Source organism: Adelges cooleyi, unplaced genomic scaffold (genome assembly GCF_023614345.1).
Source record: "Adelges cooleyi isolate 19-005CV unplaced genomic scaffold, UGA_ACOO_1.1 ACOO_flye_CR_arks_rails_tigmint_CR_PRNA_9, whole genome shotgun sequence".
In the NCBI taxonomy this organism is placed as follows: domain Eukaryota; kingdom Metazoa; phylum Arthropoda; class Insecta; order Hemiptera; family Adelgidae; genus Adelges; species Adelges cooleyi.
This window is the reverse complement of record NW_026096579.1, coordinates 6116853-6137229: the sequence shown is the minus strand read 5'-3', so window position 1 is coordinate 6137229 and position 20377 is coordinate 6116853. Positions and strand designations below refer to the sequence as shown.

The following is a 20377-nucleotide window of genomic DNA, read 5'->3' as shown; positions in this document are numbered from 1 at the left end:
ATCTAAAGGCAGCGCCTAATTGTATATGTTATAGTTCCTTTTTGGATCCATCTTCAGTCTAATTTTCAGAACTAATCTCTAAAACTTTGCTTGAAAAAAAGAAATACAGACAAAAAATGTCTATTCCTTCTAGGAGAAAGGGCTTATGATATTTTTGGTTTTTGTCAATGTTTATTTGTAGTACTATGTTTTAGAATATATATATATATATTTTTTTTGGGTGTTTTTTCTCAATTTTGAAGATTTTGTAGAGTTGCTACATGTGAAGAAATCGATTCAGCGGTTTAGAATATTATATCATGGGCCAGACACAATTAAACACATCATTTTAAAAACAAAATACCTTCTTAGCCACGCATCCAAGCCAAAATTAAATTTATGAAAGTAAAAATAATATAATAAAGATGTTCGACGGTGATATAAAAATACCCAAATAAAGTGGGCCGCGTCCCTGCAAGTCACGCACCACAACAATGGACAGTTTTCATTATAACTTTTAGATATGTATAAATATATTTATGTGAGCCATAAGAAGTCTTCTTTTAAAAATTGTTTTTTAAATAATCATTCCTATTCACACATTATGTCATTGTATCGTTGTCATCAGACTTGCTGATTATACATATTTTGTATAGATTGTAAATAAAGAAAATATTTTAATAAAAAAATGATAATAATAATAATCATTGATCAATACATATTATAATAATAACGTAAATAAGAAATATGGAAAAACTATAAAGTGTAAAATAAAATGCGCGAGATTCAATAATTGAAACTCGAGTAGGGAAGTTGTATAACAAATAACTTTATTTTTTTTTATCGATAGTTGGTAAAAAGAAGTTTTTGCGCAAACCACGTTAAAAAATATTAATTTTTGGTCGATGATTTTGTTCGCAAGAAAAATATGCTGAAGTTTTTAAAACAATTATTCAAATAAAATCTGTTGCTGTATTAAATTATGAAAAAAGTACAATTAATATTATAAAGTAAAAACATATTTGTTTAAGGAGTAGTTTTAAAAGGTACCTACACAAAAAAGAGTACCTACTTTGACTTCACACGTTGCTTACAATTTTTCTGAGCAACGCGGGGAACACAAAAGCCAATTTATGTTTAATTTGTATATTCTGGCTTATGTTTTTGACTACTTGCATTATTAATTTTTATAATTTATACATTCTACAAAACAAACTCCTACATTTTTTGCAGATGCGAGTTTTTTGTTATCTTTAAAAATGCTAAATTACACAGAAGGGCCTGTGAACTCTCTGACTATACCATGGCCCGACTTCTCAACTATACTATTAGTCATTGTATCGAAGAAGTGAAAAAAAATACCAATATGAAATAAGTATTTATATCAACGTATTGTGATAAAAATAGTAATATGTTAGACTTTAGTTTGCGAAGAACAAAAAAAAAAAAAAATATGTTACCCAAAGTTTACCCTTTATAATACTTAAAATACATGTTAGTGTTGAGAAATAGGTAGGCACCGATGAAAAAACAAATCATTTTTTTTAAAAACTGTTGTGTGTCGGATCAAATAAAATATAATTGCATAATCGACAGAAAAATATTGTTACATGTACCTCATTATACATTGTAATTGCCTAGTAGTTCACAATCTCATTATACATTCCATTCCTATATAATATTATACACTGCCGAGTTATGTGTTGACCACCTCTGACCTCTGTTGTCTGCACCGTTAAGTGTATTGTACACCGACTTCGATAATAATATGATTTTTATTGAAACTAATTTACAATCTGCGTACACAACAAGTCTATTAATTATTAATGCAACAATACAGGAAGCAGATACGGTAAGTGACGCCTCCAGACGATTTTAAGAATAATAATATAATGTATGTATTAAAAACATTAAAAAAAAAAAAAAAGATAAAATAGGATAAAGGTTTGCTGTTGCTATACACTAAACGATTAAATTGCGTGTGAGGTCATTGTGGACGTTGTCGCCAACTGTTGAATCCATGTAGATCACTAAAGTCATTGAGAATAAATTGTGATTTAAGTATATAAACTGCAGTTCAAAACTCTAGCTCATTGCACAATGTTTGCCAAATGTATTTACTATTATTGGACAATATTTATTATCGGTCGAATATAAATTTGAAACGCACATAGTGTAGGCGAGAGAGGAAATAATTGAGACGCTTATTAAGACAAGGACATTTTTTTTTAACGAAACTTTATAATTTCGCCTAATTTATTACCATTTAATGGGTTGATTTCATTTATAAAATGTAATTTTTAATTTTAATTTAGCCTAAAAATGTTTTTAAAAGTTGTAAAATTGGGCATTTGTTCTAATTAAAACTTTTAAAATTGAAAGTTTTTGTTTATTTAATAAAAAAAAAACACTTGTTGAATCTATGAAATTTAATAAAAATGTTATACAGAAAACAATATTAACTTTGAGAACATTACAACTATTAAAAGTAGTTATCGCAATATTTTACCTTGTAAGACTTTTTTAATCACAGTTGTACTTTGGCTTATAAAATAACACTTATTAGGCCCGTTTTCTAGTAAATTGTGTTTTCTTATTATGGTATGTTCCTGTATACATACTAGGTCACAATATTCTACCACAATAAAAAAAAAAAAAAAGGTATACATAAGAAAAAACGCATTTTGAAAAAAGCCGAATCGGGCCCTTGTTCTTAATAACTAATAAGTGTTTGAATTATGAAAGACATGAAAGACGAGGTAACAAGCGGTACTTTTCGGAAAATCATTAACATACTAAAAATCGCACCCCTCTGCTAAATTTTTGACGGAGGGTTAAACACCCTCAAAAACCAATTTCTTAAAAAAGTCTTGAAAAATATTACACTTATGGATATTAAGTTTATTGCACGGGGAATGTTTTTAAGGAGTTTTGTATAGGCAATCTTTAAGAAAAAAAAGAGTTTTAAAAAACTTCGACCATGTTCAATTAATTTATCGGTTAATTTTTATACGCTTCAGGGTATTATTTTTAATTTAAATAATTTTTCTATGAATAAAAGCTATATTGGTTTATTTTAGATCAAAAAGCCAGGCAAAAGGTGGACTACATAGGATGGTCCATTTCAGTTCTGTAAAGAGTTCTTTGGCTACTCTACTAAGTTTTGTAGGAAGCCGCTTTTCGTTTAAAAATGTCAGTTTCTTGTAATTAAATAAATTAAATTTGTAATTTTTACATAAAAAAAAAGCAAAGATCAAAAAGCTGTTTTCCTCAAAACTTAGTAAAGATGCCAATGAACTTATATGTAGGTATATCTTTACAGGTCAGGAAAACAGCCCGAAATTGACTATTTTTGGAAATGTAATAACGTTAACGCTAATGTTTACATTGTCGAAACATATTTCTAGACTCTATTTAATGACTTAGTACTAATGTTGCATTTGTATAGTGGTATTGGTTTATATACGTGAAATATATATATTTAAAAACCCCAAAAAATACAAATCTACCATTTTAAGTATAAAGTAGGTGCGATGTGCTTCTGAAACGTACCTGCGGCGGAAACAGATATTGAAATAATTTGCAACGATTTAAAAATGTCTTACACATATTTATCCGATACTGATTTATCGTATTGCCGCTAAGATCTATGACGCGCAAGTGTTGGTAAATTATTACTCAAGTGGAACGTTTATTTGACTCGAATGGATTTCCATGACATGAAAAATGTTTAATTGTGAATAATAATTTTATTTTTAACTACGAATTAAGTTGAACATTTGACTAGTTATGAAAATTATTGTTTGATTATTTGGAAAACGGCTCAACATAATGTTCAACTTTAATGTAATAATAGTAGTAGATGACTTCAAATGTTTGAGCTTTATTTCAATACATTTCATTTTTATGTAAAAAAATTGGGTTTCAATATGGAAAAGATTGCAAATTAAATTTTTTAACTGCAAAAAATAAACCAAACTGGCTTTTACACAATAAAATAATTATTTAAATTAGAAATAATACCTTGGAGCTTATAAAAATTAACCGGTAAATTTATTGACATGGTCGAAATTTATTAAAACTTCTTTTTTCCTCAATATTGCCAATACAAAACTCCTTAAAAACAGACCGCATGCAATTCCCTTAAAAGTAATTGACACATTTTATCAACACCTCATAATTATTCTATAGGTTGTCTTTCAAATATATTTCAGTTAAACCCTAATCTCAAAATTCAGTAAATGGCGCGCGGATAATAAACTTGGGTAATCTTAATTTTAGCAAATGACAGCTAATTACCTTTACCCGGAACAAAACCCCAGCACTATTTAGTTATTCATTAAACAGTACCTTCCTAATGAGAGTTAAAGACCCCTAGTTAAAGATTTAGGAATATTAATTTCTAGTGATCTTTCCTGTAGGGAACACATTACTTCGATTTATAATAGATCAACCAGAATGTAAGGTTTTATGAGGATTAAGTTTAACACAATAGTCTAGATCAGAGGCGCAAACATTTTGGACAACTCTTTCATTTATAAATTAGTAAATGCGGTCTTATGGACTGTTCGGAGATAATATATCTATCAGGGTGCCATCTTATGAATAATTCTAGTAACCATTCTTTGTTTTATACTTCACTCCGCTTACAACATTACAGCTAGTAATTGTCTAGTTCTTAATTAATTTGTAATATGTTTAATTACTATTTATTTTTTATTGTATTATTACTTTATTATTCGTTGTATACTATGTGCATTATATATTATCACTGTTTTTACTCGGTTCTTGCTCTTGCTGGAAGTGAATATGTTTGACATATAAAATAAATTGATGACGTTAATTCCAGATAGACCCCGACCTCTAAAAAAATATCTATGTTATAGTACAGATAATCCATAATTTAATTTCTCATAATTTCCATCCATAATTTTTCCACATTTAAATTGCTCTTAAATCAAGTGAATATTAAACCAAATTAGTAATAAGAAGCTTTGCGAAAAGTGGAACGCCACAAGACTAATATTCATGTGCAATGTGTTAAAGCTCGTTTAAAGTTTACTTCATAATCTATCAGAGTTAATACATAAACCGTGTTTAAAGTAACCGAACAAAATCCACCTTGACATCATTGAGAGGCCTCTACACCTGTGTGTTTACTACTACCGCAATCAACTCAATCTAAATTCAACCGTACTATGAAACGCGTGAAGCGACAATAATTTTTAAAACGTATAAGTTTTTTCTATTTATACTTCTTTGATGCATAGGTCTATAGTACGTTTTTAATTATAGTATTAAATCTTATTGTAGAAATGATTGAAATTTGTAAAAAATTGCAAGCTTTTCCACAAAAATGTCGCGCTTATGCTCTATTATAATAGAGCCCAAAAAACAATTCACCTGTTATAGCCGATTCTAGAGAATGTGGACAAGACAGGAAAATTTTAATTACTCCATAATTCATACGATTAGTCATTTTCCAACGAAAATCCTGAACTAGCATCAGATTAGAACCGTAGTAAGCTCTTCTGGCGCCTGAGGCAAATTTGAATATATGTGCCCCCCCCCCCTTAAAAAAGTTGAATAGTATTAAATGGAAGAGCATTGTGCAAAAACATACAAAGTTTTTCAAAACCACAATTATATTTTTCTCGATTTGATTGCTGCAAAATCGCAAATAACATCCTCAAAATCAATATATCCAGCAATTTAACTTTGTATTGATAAAATAGCCCATTTTGTTTGTCAGGCTGACAAACTTACGCCAACTTATGGCGTCCCAATGTAATTATGTAAACACTGTTAGCTTAGCAGCCTCTTTTCCAGGGTAATGTGGGAAAAGATTTTTGATATTTAAATTTAAATTGTGTTTAAGTTCTATTTGAATTTTTAAAAATTTTAGTATTCCCATTATTTGTTTTTAGTAAACGAAACGGTTGTTATAAAATCGACTTCTACAATAACCTGGAAAAGAGGTCGATGAGCAGAAATATTTCTACAGAACTAAAATCCGATCATTCTAAATATTATGCGTAATTTTGTCACGCCTTTAGGTCAAAACTGGTTTCCTGTAAGAACAAAATAGCTTTGACTGGTAGGAAAAAAATTGTGTTAGTTAAAATTTATATCCTGAAGCTTATACCAATTACCCTGAAAATAAATTTACATAGTCGACATTTATTAAAACCACTATCTTCTTAAATATTGCCTACATAAAACCCCTTAGAAACCGCCCGTTTTCAATACCCTTGTTTATCTAGATATTCTACATATAGTTATTCTTGATGAGTGCATATAATATTTAATCGGAAATTTTCAAATAATTTCCATTGATGTTTAATAAATTAAGTTTTGTATCATTAATTTGATTAAGTGTAAAATTAAGTTTAAGATTATTGTTATAATAAATAATTGTTTGAATAATACGTGCATTATGCATACTGGACGAGCTACATCCCTTTATAAATTACAATTACTCTGTCGCTTCATGTTAAATTAGTATAAATAATATTATGCGGATTTTGTATTCAGATATATTATGATAATAAGCAAACTTTTGTTGGCCAAAATTCCATGTGCGTTTTCAATGGCTGAAATCAATTTGTTTCTATGTTAACTTAATAACAAGGAGTTAGTAACAAATGTATATTTATAAAACATTAAAATTCAATACCTGTGTTATAATATTTTCAGCGAACAATATATAGCGTGTCAGAGCGTTTTTCAGTTATTTTTTACGCCGTTAAAACCGTTCATTTTTTTAACGACTTTAACATTATTGTCAGTGTACTATAAGATTGGTTGGACACATCTTCAAGCTATTCAAAAAATAAATCCTAAGCGTTCCACCGAAGGCGACCAATGCTTTACACGTGACGGTTGATCATGGATTTCCAAATAAGTATAAATAACACTAAGTAACTGGTAAGCAATGCATGTAGAAATTTATTTTAAATACTAATAATAATTGAACTATATATCGTTTTAAGGGCCCGGAATTAACTATACAGTCGAAATAGTTGTATTCACGTTTCTCTATTCATTAAAATCTCCTTCTCGTAAATTGGATATGAAATGAAATTGAAAAACCCTTTTTTTATGTGAATGGGATGTTAATTCTAGGCCCTTTTCTAGTGCTTGATTTGGTATAAGTAATGTATTTCTCAAAAAAGATACCTACGCTAAAATCTCTGACCAATACTCGGAGCTCCAAATTACTTCCCCATCAAATCAAGTACTGCGTGGATTAGGTCTATATACGATGATGCCATTTTATTCTCATTTCTCCCCTCATAAACTATTTTAAACAACCACAAAACTATAATTTATTTATTTAAGTAAATTTACACACTATAGCACTGTCATCACTTCAGCTAATTAAACTAAACTACTTACACAATAGTAAGTCACATCTGTATGTGCATTAACTTTTGTACACTCTTGCACTATTCTTTTGAATTTCTACAGACATACCTATGTCCGATTATTATTTCATGTTGCAAACTTATTTGGTAACAAGATTTGTTTGTAAATAAAACTACCAATACGTATACCGTTATCCTGCTGGATAACCTCCTTGGTACCCTTTATTAAGCATAAGACCTCAATAGTCTAATGCGTTTGTAGTATTAAGTTAATCATAAGTTCGATCGACATCAGTGCAAGACCACGTTTACTGCGAGGCCGACCAAGCTGCCAATACCAGGATGTCGTCGCGATGAAGTTAAACTTAAGGTAAACCCGAATCTATGTATAGATGCTAAGTCCACCATTGTCTGATGCGTGGCTGCCCAAGCTGTCAATTTGGATTCAACCTCTACCGTGATCCAGCAGGATAACCTCCTTGATACCCTCATCGTCATTATCTGCATTACCCGTAATATTTTCAATAATATCGAATAATGCACGCTACACACACAATTCCAATTAAATACTGACTAGCTTACTTTACTGAAACGCTCTACCACGCATTGCTGGTGGTTTTACAGTAAATACAATTTGAAGCGTCATCGTAGATGGAGATACCACGTTAAAAAAAAACGAGCCAAATACTCTACCCCATGGGTGGTTTGGAAACGAGTATAATGAAGCAATTGATAATAGAATTCCCCCCCCCCCCTCAAAAAAAAAAATTTAATTAAAAATGTAATCAGAATTTTATCCAGATGCTCCGGTTGCAATTTGAAAATCGAAACATTTATAATTCTTGCATTTGAAGAATTTCAATTATTTACCCGTGATGGTTGTAATTGTGAATTTGCAAATACTTAAGTATAAATAATACGAAGTAACGGGTATGCAATACATGTAGTGATTTATACATAATATGTTAATTATAATTTATTAATATGCAGCTGTCCGGAATTAACTACAGTCGCAATTATTGAATCAGTAAAATTCTTACTTTTTGTATTAAAAATAAAATAATTAGAAAACTTTTTTTTTATGTGACTGTGTGGTTAACTCTAGACCCATTTAAGTGCTCGATTTGAAAAAAGTAATGTATTCCTCAGACAAATTTATAAAAAAGGAGTGCGATATTGAAATTTATTGACATTTTTTTTTGTTAGTTAGTCAATCGATAAATTTCTGAGTGATATACCTACTCGTTTTAGAGGGGAATAAGAAAAAAGAGAAGATTAAATACTTGGGATACCGATGTCTAATTAACCTCTCTCCACCAAGTCAAGTACTTGGATGCTATCCGGTCACCTAACCTACAAATTCACCCATGAAAACTTTTTAGGACGCAGACTGCATTTGGGAAAGAGTAATTTTATTACATATTTATTAATTCTGATTAATTTTATATAGTATTCATTTATAAAATTAGTATGAATCGTTTTGTATTAAAATCGATGTATTTATTTAGTTAATATCTATAAAATAATAGCGATTCATGTAAAATCGCATGTGATGGTTTAAGTATTTTAGTTTAAAAAATGGCTGTAAAATAAGCATCCATACACTATAGTCACCTAAATTACAATACTAGTGTGTGTGGTGTTGTTGGCCTAATGTAGTCAGCTTGGTGCCTATAGTTTTTTACCGGGATAAACAACTTGGTATCCAAAATTTAGGACCTACCTACTCGTATATTGAAATCAGTTAATGTGGTATAACTTGCAATAATAATGTGTAGCAATAACTGTTGTTTGTTTTGTTCGAACCGATAAATTTGTACATGAGTAATCTTAATATTTTTTGCGCCAAGTAAAACACATTTTTAAAAAAATATTTGAACAATACACGTGCACATTATTTTCTACTTATATACCTACTACAATTTCAGCTGTGTAAGAGGCCCTCGGTTGTTTTCAATTCCTGACAAAGTCGGTTTAAAATAATTATACCGTCTTCATTTCTAGTATCCCGTTTCATCATTAAACTTAACACACAGTTCATAAAGTGTCTAATAAATGCATTGGAAATTCAAATAGTACTTATGTTAGGTTTATTGGAGTGACTGTAATCAATTATGGCGAATGTAATTTTATAGTACAAATATAAACATAAAAATTGATAGTACATAATTAAATGCATTTATCTATATTATATTATTTGTATTGATCAATAAATGTACATAAACATTTAAAAAAAAAATGAATTAATGCGCTAATGCAAATGCAAAAACAAATAAATTGTATACATTAACCATTTAAAATTATGCGCAGCTGTGAGTGCAATGGACCAAACAAAAAATGAACCAACACACTTTAACCTAGCACAGTTCAAACTAAGTACAGTGTAAGACAGCACAGTCAAAATTTGACACTGTGCAACCAAGTCAAAGCCAAAATAATCATTAAGTCATTAATCTTCAAAGAAGAACACTAAGCACTTTATGGCAGTATTTTCCGTTAGATTGCATTGTATATTACAGCTAAAAAAATAGAGAAATATTGTTATTTTTGAAAAAACTGGTAAAATGGTATAAATTAGATCAATCAAAATCATTCCAATTAAGGTAATATTGTGCGCAATACAGTGTTGGATTATTTTTGGAAGTTCCCTCAATACAATAATATAAATTTGTCTAGATTTTTGAACTTTTTTTTTAATGTTTTAAAGATAAACGTTCGTATTTAAACTTATACATCTGACTATAATCCCAAAATTCGGCCAAATAAGGTGAACAAAGATTGACAACAATTCCTAGGAGAAATATACCTAATGACGCCAAGTCGAAAATTTCTGTAAAAGTTAAAGCATCTCGAATTTGTATTATACTTAGTTTGCGATTTGATACTAGTTGACTCATAAATTAAATTGGAATCCGTTTTAAATAATGTTTTCTACAAATATTAACTTAATATTGCACGCTTGTGTAAATTTTGCAGTCAGCCATTTGTAAACATATTTTTATTTATTACTATTGTCTTACTAGTAAACGTATTCTCACTTAATATCTGCGTCTTAGAGAACACCAAACGCTTCAACAAAGTTCATAAAATTACTTAAGTTTAAAATTTAAACAATATGACCACGTTTTTTTGTAATGGTGAGGCGGCTTTGTATAAGTGAGTTCTTTTTGAAATTTATATTTCTTTACTCGGTACCTACTTTAAGAAACATATAATGATATTGTTGAGCAAAAGGAACCCTTGTTCCGTCCAACATAATTAATAGTTAATATAAATAAATAATTAGGAAACCGAGGGGAGATCGAGCCTCTCTCGAGTTCCTCATCCTCTTATGCCCCACACTATGAGAAAAAAATATTTTCCACCTACTTGTATTAGGCAAACAATTAATATATTTGTTATATTTTTAAAAGTATTATTCTATACTACTCCACTCTAAAAACGTACGGTAAATACGTATATCAATTTGGCGTTTTTATGGGCTTAAAAAAACACTGATCTTTTCTACTATGCTGGTTTAAACTGAGACGAACTCTTACTATTTGCAGATTCACATCACAATGTTAGATTCTAATGAAATCATGAACTCAAATTTAATAATTATTAATTCGATCCAACTTTGCTGTACTTATTTACATTGTAATTGGCTTAGATAATAATAGTTTAGTCTGCGCTTTGTTTGAACTCTGCTGGTTTAGACTGTGGTGTTTTTTTCTTAATTGATTTTGTTTTAGTAAGTCATACGTAATTGAAAAAACTGTTATCCTTATTGTTTTGTAAGGACACACTCATAAATAATGCAATTCAGTCAAAGAAAGAGACACCATTAGCACCTGTGTTAATATAATATATTAATTATAATATATTATATTAACACAGGTGCATGTTTACAAATTTTAACTGGGTTAGGTTTTAGTGAAAAATTGGCTATACACCATAATAAATGCTAGTGTAGAGGCACCTTTAAATTATAGCTTTGCTTTTATACGAACATTAGCAGTATAAATCATCTCATATATTGTATTCTTTGTCATGAATTTGTATATATATTTGTTTTTGACGTGGATATGTCTTTTGGCTCGGGGTCAATAAGAAAATCTGTGCTTCACGCTGAATGTTACCGATAAAATTTGTGCGGGGTGGGGATGTGGATGCAATGAAGTTGGGGTTGGGGATGGGAATGTAGATGGGGTTAAGGGTGGTAATGAAGATGGGGTGGGGTGGTGATGGGGAAGGGGATGTTAAATTTTTTTTTTAATTTTTTCGGTACTTCAACGAGTTTAAATTATGTGTTGTATTCAAATAATTTTCAGTTTTCAAAGTTCTGTTTAAGAATATTATTAAGCTTATGTAAAATTAAAAACAAATACTTATGTATAGTGGGGACCAATTTAATGATTTATATTACTCTACTTTGTGTTACTTTTATTAAAACAATGTTTTGAATCAACACTTCTGAATGTGGCCCCCCACCTTATCTCCAAAAGTAATGCTTAGAAAAATCTAAAAAAGTCGTAAACATTAAGAACGAATAATTAATCTGCTCTATATTTATGAACTTATACACTGTACTCTGGGGATATCAAAAACAGCATTCATTACATAAAAGTAAACAAATTAGTTAATTTAATTGTGATGAAATTTCTGTCAAATTTAATAGCTATGATTTCTTATCTTTCTTACTATATTGTCTTAGACTGTGCTGCTTAATATTTTTTTATTATATTATGTTTATATGTTTAGTGTAGTTTTAAAATATATTGTTTTTAACCCTTTCAGACTTGGTTTTTTTCTGTTCGTTTGTGATATTTGAAACTATCTTATACTTAATCAGCGTTATGATAATTAGCTGTGTAGGACAGACAAATAATGAAGGTTTACGGTAGGTATGGTTAAATTTTTGGAGCGAAATGGACCGTAAACGACAATAGTATTTTATTTTTAAAAGTGAGCGATTACAATCACGTTAACCTTTTTCAAAAAAAAACCTTATAACTCTGTAACGAACGTCCGACAAATTTTTAAATGGTCCAACAATGACTAATAAATGACCAACAAAATTGTTGAATGGTTTTGGTTGAGATCTATTACAAGATGACTGCGCCAAGTTCACATACGTCTATTTTCCTTTTAAATGGTCTTACTGCCAGTTTAATTTTTTTAGTTACTCGTTTACCTACCAGTAACCATTAATTATTTCCATTTATGAATGTTCTTTCAAATATTCATAGTTGACTTAAAAAAAATATATTTAGTTAATTTTCAATCCAATATTTTATTTAATACTTAACTCTGTAACAATATTTTAACAGTAAGTAAAAAAATTAATCAATTAAGTACTTAATAAATAATTAAATTAATAATTAAGTACTTAATATGCAACATAATATCATTAATTATAATAACAAAAACATAATTTCAAATACCAATAAACCTATGACGTGTTACTTAAATTTATTAAACCGTAGTATTTGAATACCTGCACATATTTTTTGTCGGATTAATAATGTATACATATCTATCTATTCCTCGTTTGAGTTCAAAAAAATGTGTCTTAATCTGTTTTTATGTAGAAATTTTAAATAAGGATATCATGCCCGGTGATAATTGTACCACCACAATTATATATGTAATCAATGTCATTATTATCTGAAACAAATAATTGTAGTTTCGTAGTAAAAGAAAAGGGAATAGGATCGTGCTAAATTAGTGATGACAGGTCTGGGGAAGGCCACATAGTACATATTCATGATGCAATGTCTTTCTTTCGAGGGAAATATTTATATTTATACAATACTTGAAGTCATTTTATCAATCCACATTTCTATAGTTTAAATCCTTTCCCATCCACCTTCAACATTTTCTAGAAAACATTATCAACTCTCTTTTAAATAGGTATCGGCACCCGATGACACATACTTGGAACGATATATACTTTATTTGTATGCATTTAAAAAACCTGTTTTTTATTTATTTTGATAGTTGATTATCGGTTTTCTTGTTTGATGTAATGATCAAGACAAGACCAACATTTTTTGTAACTTATACTGAAAAAATTAAATTGTAATTAAAGTTTACCTAAATTAAGAATGACTAGTTATAGATAAACGTATTTTTTGTATATTAAATTTACTGGAGTATAGAGTATTTTAATTTTTAAATAATAAAATAAAAAATACATTTTTAGACTAGTTTCAAATTCAAAAGTATATGTTTCTAATAAAAATTATTTTTATTAAAATATTTTCCATATTATGTTATTATATTGTGAGCAAATTAGTTGTATATTTAGCCCTTAAGCTTATCATCTATCAGCATTCGGACACCTATGATAAAAACTTACATGCACGAATTCTATTGTGGCATTTTACTTAGATCATAGGCCAGTCAGACCCTAAAAATTGAGAACTGTACTTGGAGTACTTACAGATGATATAATACTTTTGTCCATTGTAAAAAAACCAAGAGGCCGGATTATTGTATTAGAAGTTTCCACTTGAATTATGAATAAAATCACCTATAGTAACATATTATTTTTATCATTATTAGGCATAACTATTATTAAGGGCAGATGGAGCAAAACATCTTAACCTTAAAAGCTCATAACAAGTTATATAATTAAAAAAAAAAACTAAATTATTGTACCTGATCAACACAGTCCTTTGGTAATTTCCACAAGGGTATACTTCTCAAATTTACTTTAATCATTTTGCTCTAAAACACGCGTAATCACGTATTTAACATTTATTTGTTTACAATATGCTCTTTGGAATATACTTTTTGCGCATAATGGTCAACCGGGTGAAATGAAACAGGCGTCCGGCTCGGAACAATTAATTTTTGTTTATTTAAGGTTAGGTGATGGAAATTTAATTTATAACTTATTTTGTTTAAATGTGTATATTTGTTTCACAAAAAAAAATATAAAAACAACTCTAAGGACCTATTACAGTACAGTGTTCCAAGTCAATAAAAAATGTTCCATTTGACCCGGGTGGACAGTTATAACTTATAGAGCGGAGAGAGTACAGATGGATTGGGAGTGAAACTAAATCCATTAGGATATGTATTAGAGAAAATGGTTTGATGATAAAAAAAAATCAATTTTAGTTGAGCAACGAAGGGAATAGTTGGAGAATTTCTTATGATTGTAGTAAGTTATTAAACGTGTTATAAGCTACGCCTGCTGAGCCTGCAGAATGTGCGGGGATGCACATTTTTTTTTTGTGGTTTTTCTGATCAACAGTAGGCTTAGCGGAGTCAAGACTTAGCTCGGTCGCCAATTCGACAGATTTTTTTTTGTGCGCCATTTTGGTTTCTGTCACGCTATATTATGTAGAAAGGTGATCATTTCTTTTTCTAGACAGTGTAGTAGAAAGGTATTGTAAAAGAGTTGTACGGCGTTATTTCCCTTATAGCTTAATAGTTGGTTATAATAAGTGTAATTACTGATTGGGTAAGCTTGCCGGAATAGTGAGCAACCAGGTATATACCGGTCCAGCTATGCGCTACGAACATCAGCGGTTCCAGTACTTGGAAAATGTTTTGGTCTGTGGAGTTGTTATGTGTGTGATTGACTTGGTTCAGCGGTTGCAGATACGCTAAGGAGTAAAAACGAGCTAAGTGCTCGAAAAACACAAAGACTACATAAGTAGTGAGCATTGGTCCGAACGCTGACCGAACATCCTTGGTTAGGTCGCAGAGCTGAGCGTGCGCTAACCGTTCTAATTCCATCGTTTGCGGTGTGGCTTGCAACGGAGCCGCCATCAATAACTTTGTCACTTCCGAAGTCAATCTCATTTCAACCGCCCGAAATCGAAAATAAAGCTGATCGCACAAGAACAAGTACATGATCGGATACAACGAGGTCCAGTACCTAAACATCATTACATTTTTAAATGGGTATAAATAAATATTGGTTAAAATGTTAGCCATCTACTTGTACGTGTACAAGTAACCGAACTATTTGATTTCGCGAGACCCGAGACTGACGTCATTTATTCACCTAAAAAAGACACTGTACATGTTGTCCAATGAAACTCCGTTGTCGTTTAAGTCCACGACACTGCATATGACTATGGCTATTTTAAAAATAAAATATAAGACGAAGAAGTGCCGGGATGTAGACCGGTACTGTAAATGGCGCCCTTGCTCCAAGTCGAACCTGTAGATTTTATCTAAGATTCCCGGTACTTGACTATCTGCGTACGTTGCTGAAGTTTGCCGGCAAATCTCACGCATAACAGAATTGAATATCCAATACCGCATTAAGGGCGTTCGATTTCTTTGGACGTTGACAAAAACCGCAACGTACAAAATTCCAGTGTATACTATCTGCTCGACAATAAATAATTATTTCAGTAAAATTTCGTCGATATGATTATACTCGTACACTGTAGTATTATAACAATATATCGTGTTTCCTATGTAAGACTCAAACACATAAGGCTCCTAAAATGCCGTTTTAATGACATTTTCAACAGACGTGGGATCATTTTAGAATTAAAAAAACCTCCCCAGGGTATTCTTTTTTATTCAAGCCCCGTTAGTACCTAATGAATTACATGACTTTTTACACGTGTACAATTGTACAAGTTAAAAATAGTACTTTGAAGTGTATACAAATTAATCGGTTAGTAAAATGACATGGTCGATATGTATTATAAAATCCCTTATTTCTTAAATATTGCCTATGTAAAACTCCTAAAAACCTGTCCGCTTTCAATCCCCTAAATTCCATTTCTTTTAAGTTATTTTAAGGTTAGTTTTTTTGTATTACTGTAAATGTGAAAGAAAATTTCCCCATAGTTAAAAAAAAAAGAACGTCGATATTTCAGCCATACTTACAATAAGGTATACTATACTATATCCCCATTGAAAAATTGGCTGACCCGAAAAAGCGTTTTGGAGACTTGTCAATACGAGTACTTTACACATGATTAGAAACGGCCTTATGTCATCATAGATATCTCTTGTCGACATTATAACGGATGTGTGAAAAACTAAATTGTATTAAAACTTGAAAATACCAAGCGCATTTATTATCAAAATTGTTAATTTAAAATTCAATAAAATTGACTAGATGATGGGAAAATGACATCGATTTATTTATTAATTTCGTTCTTTTTGAATAGAACACGAATATTATAACACTTAACAATGACGAATGACGAGTATAGTTCAGTTTTTCGAACTTGGATATTGATGTTATTACTATTATTATCACGTGTCTATGGCAATGCATTGTCAACTACGTTTTTTACCAGTTAATGAGTAGTTATTAGCGTGTGTAATAGTTGTGATATTATCTCTCCAAATTTATCATGACCTTTTCATGTTAAAAAAATGAATTGTGTTTTCATTCTTTGGATGCATTTTAAAGCACAATAACAGGAAGTAATTGTTATTTGTTTGGTTGTATAATAACATATTGGTTTTTATACCTCAATCATTATTAACTAGTGTAATTGGGAAATGTAGCTAGAAAAACAAAAGTCAGTTTTTTCTATCCAATTGGCTCTATCTCTCTCTCTCTCTTTCTGTCTCTCTCTATATACATGTATATAGGTGTAGGACGTTAAAAGAATCACCAATTATACATATTGCTATAGATATTAGTAACTAATGTATTATAATTGCGGCGTGTAGTTTTATAATATATCCCTAAATTAATAATATATGCCCTAAATTTTAAAATTAATTAACTTATCTTTAGATATTATTAACTTTCTTTTCAGAGAGAATACTTTATAGCCATTCTCATTAGCCTAGTTAAACAAATTAACATAAATTAACAACACTAAAATATTTATAGTTAACCTTTTCTTTAATGTTTCACCAAACTGGTGAGAACGGTCATTATTATTGTTGAGCTAAATAAAAAAAAAAAGCTTATACGTCTCAATTCTTCTTGTTAAAAGTTATGTTAAAATGATAATACATACTAACATGTGTAACATCTTTAAATTGATAATTGTAATTTTTTTTTTTTTAAAGTCCATAAAATATGATAGAAAAACAGTAGGTACTAGTAATATACAATTATAAACACCGTATGCGATTGAATAATATGATTTAAATACAAACAAAAAATGCTAGTTTTTTTTACAGTAAAGACTAAATACAACTAAAGAATGTTTTCTTTACCTAGGATTGTGTTGTTGTTTTTTTGTCTTGTTCCGGCATTTATAATGAATGCCCAAGGTTTGCATGATCAACCTAGTGGACTTTACGGAGAAACAAATATCGAGCCAACTCAATATGACCGTTGTGAAGATACCGATCAATATTGGCAATTTGGTAGCAAAACAGTTTACAATTTAGAAAACACATTTCCACAACTACCATCCGGTGAGCTTACCGTCTAGTTTGTGAATTTATTAATAACACATCTTAGATGCACAACTATTTACTATCTTATACTTCCTGGTGCCTATGAATCCAACGACCTACAAGCACCTAGTTCTCCACAACTTTATCCTATATTGTATTGAGTACAGTGTGGTCCAGCCAGATCAATAACTATTCATATGTGACAATGTATTTTTGGGAAAGTAATACGAATAATGTTTCGTTTTAGCATGTAACCCAATACAAATATTCATGGCAGTCCGACACGGGACAAGAGATTCTTCTAGTAATTATATTAAAAAAATGTCAAAGTTGACCGACTTAATAAGTAAAATGGACAAACCGAAAATGAACGAAAAAGACGTGGAGGACTTGAAAAATTGGCAAATTAACGACGACGGGACAACTGACAGAAATTTAACCATCCAAGGAATCCGTGACATGATAGGTCTGGGAGAAAGAGTACGGGCGACGTTCAAACCTCTATTTGATGAGCCTTATGATCCGGAAATGTATAAAGTAATAATAAACCGTGTCGTTCACCTTATATTGATTCCGAATGTTATTCTTAAACTAATAATTGAAGGGGTCGATGGATAAAGGTGTTATCTGACATTTTTGAAATTGTTCAGCAACGCCACTTTTGTAACTAAATATTACACAAAAACTGCGGAACTTTTGTTTATTCAATAGATGAAATAACTGATAAGAGGGAAAATATATGCATCCTTTTATGCATGCATTAAAATACATGTTTGAAAAAATGTTAGTTAACATCTTTATCCATTGACCCTTTCAATTGTCTATTCGATTATATTGATTAGGTTATGTCGGCACCGAAATCTCGTTGTATAACCAGCGCCCAGGCCTTTATGCAAGCCGTTCTTGGAGTTGAGCACATTGAAGACCTTTCCAAAAATGTAGACAACCATGTTTTACCAAACGTAAGTGTAAACGACAGCCGGATTTGTTTTTTTTTTTTTTTAAGAAAATTTGTTTTCCTTAGCTTTACAACTTGAAAGCCCAGTTAGGCGGAATTGTAGACGAGTCGCAAATTAACGATTTCAAAAAAAGCGATACCATGGCAAATGTATTGTCCAGAGTAGCCGAAAAAATGGGCTTAGACAAAGACGTGATCACTTTAGGTAAATAACAAAAGGTTCTTGTCCTAATTTTAAAGGTTGTACAGGTTGGCAAAACAAGGGTTGCTTGTCTCAATACTCTTCTCTCAATCAATCTTGTCTGTCGTAACTCGAATGCGAACAGTGATGAAAATACCTAATATTAAACAACACCGTATATCATTATTTTTGTAATTTGATACTTCCAACTGACAAACAGTTTTCATACAAAGGTTAATATACTTTTGGCATTACTTATTTTCCCTATAATATGGACCGTTCACCGATAAGTCACTAAATCTTACATTTCATTATAATATAAAATAATAGATAGGTAGTTAATTAATCAGACATGTTTACAGAACAACTGGAAACCATGTTCGAATCGTGTCGTCATGGTAGAGCTACGGACCCTAAATCAAATCCGGTTTGGTGCAGAGTTTTTTCAAAAGAGGACCGTAAAGTAAAATATATGTTTATTTTGAATTTTTTTTAATAATAATTTTACTTAAGATTTAGCAATAAAAAACAATACGTTTAATTTTAGCTTTAATTCAAACCTAAAAAGACATCACCTTACAAAATCAAATTACATTTTCAAAGATATCCAAACAGTTCACTATCCGTTATTTCTGTGAGAGAAAACCATTTATCTTTCCTGATGCTGTTCTCTGGTTTAAATTAAAATACCAATTTACTCTATTGAACTGCCTAATAGAGATAGATGATTAAAGTATGTTTACATAAAACTTACCTATTAAGTACGTTGAACATTTTTTTTATGAACCGTTTAACTAATTGAAATTTTAAACGATTTTTTTCTAAAATAAAAAATGAAAGAACATTTTCAGTTTATCGCTTTTTTCCTAGTGTCCAACTATAGAAAACCCTAGAGAATATAAATCAGGATACATCGTTTTACAGCTGTTATAATTAGTGTTATTTTGAAGGGAAAAAAATCGTATTTACATCAACAGAATTGCAGGTTTTGGAATACTTGGACGATCTCGGTTGGTACTATTCGTTCGGTTATGGTTGTCGGTTGCATGAATATTTCGCTTGTCCCTTACTCAAGCAGCTCAACGATAGTTTCAAGTATTTTACATTATCGTGTTGTTATGATAACCGAGTTTACAATTGAAATTCTGCCTTGCCGTTTTAGAGAAAAAGCCGATGGAAAGGGACCGAAAGGGGTGTTTCAATTTGCCCATCGTTCAAACATGATTGCTGCAGCAGTGATGTTAGGTGTGGCAAAGGACGAGCAACGGCTGACCTACGACAACATGGAGGAGATGGAAGACAGGAAATGGAAAACATCAAAGTTGAACCCGTTCGGTGCAAACACCGCGGCTGTATTATACGATTGTGGCAATGACGAATTGATGGTATCGTTTTACATCAACGAAGTCTTAACACCCTTCGAGTTGGACAATGGAGATAAGTGTGAACTTTGTCCGTGGAAACTTGTCGAACAGACATTCGATGAAAAAATTCGCATTTTAAATTGCGACTGTAATTCTAATTGACTTGTTTATAAAAAAAAAAATAAACCCTACCACT

At 30.6% G+C, this 20377-nt stretch overlaps 1 protein-coding gene across 1 annotated transcript; it reads left to right on the top strand.

Moving 5' to 3' along the window:
• The first annotated feature begins 10391 nt into the window (after positions 1 to 10391).
• Positions 10392 to 20377, top strand: LOC126846830 (multiple inositol polyphosphate phosphatase 1-like). The gene is made up of 8 exons (XM_050586638.1): positions 10392 to 10502; positions 17497 to 17696; positions 17926 to 18215; positions 18521 to 18640; positions 18703 to 18841; positions 19180 to 19280; positions 19803 to 19912; positions 19980 to 20377. Exons 1-8 carry the CDS (start codon positions 10462 to 10464, stop codon positions 20341 to 20343), a joined length of 1365 nt encoding a protein of 454 aa, XP_050442595.1. The 5' UTR covers positions 10392 to 10461; the 3' UTR covers positions 20344 to 20377.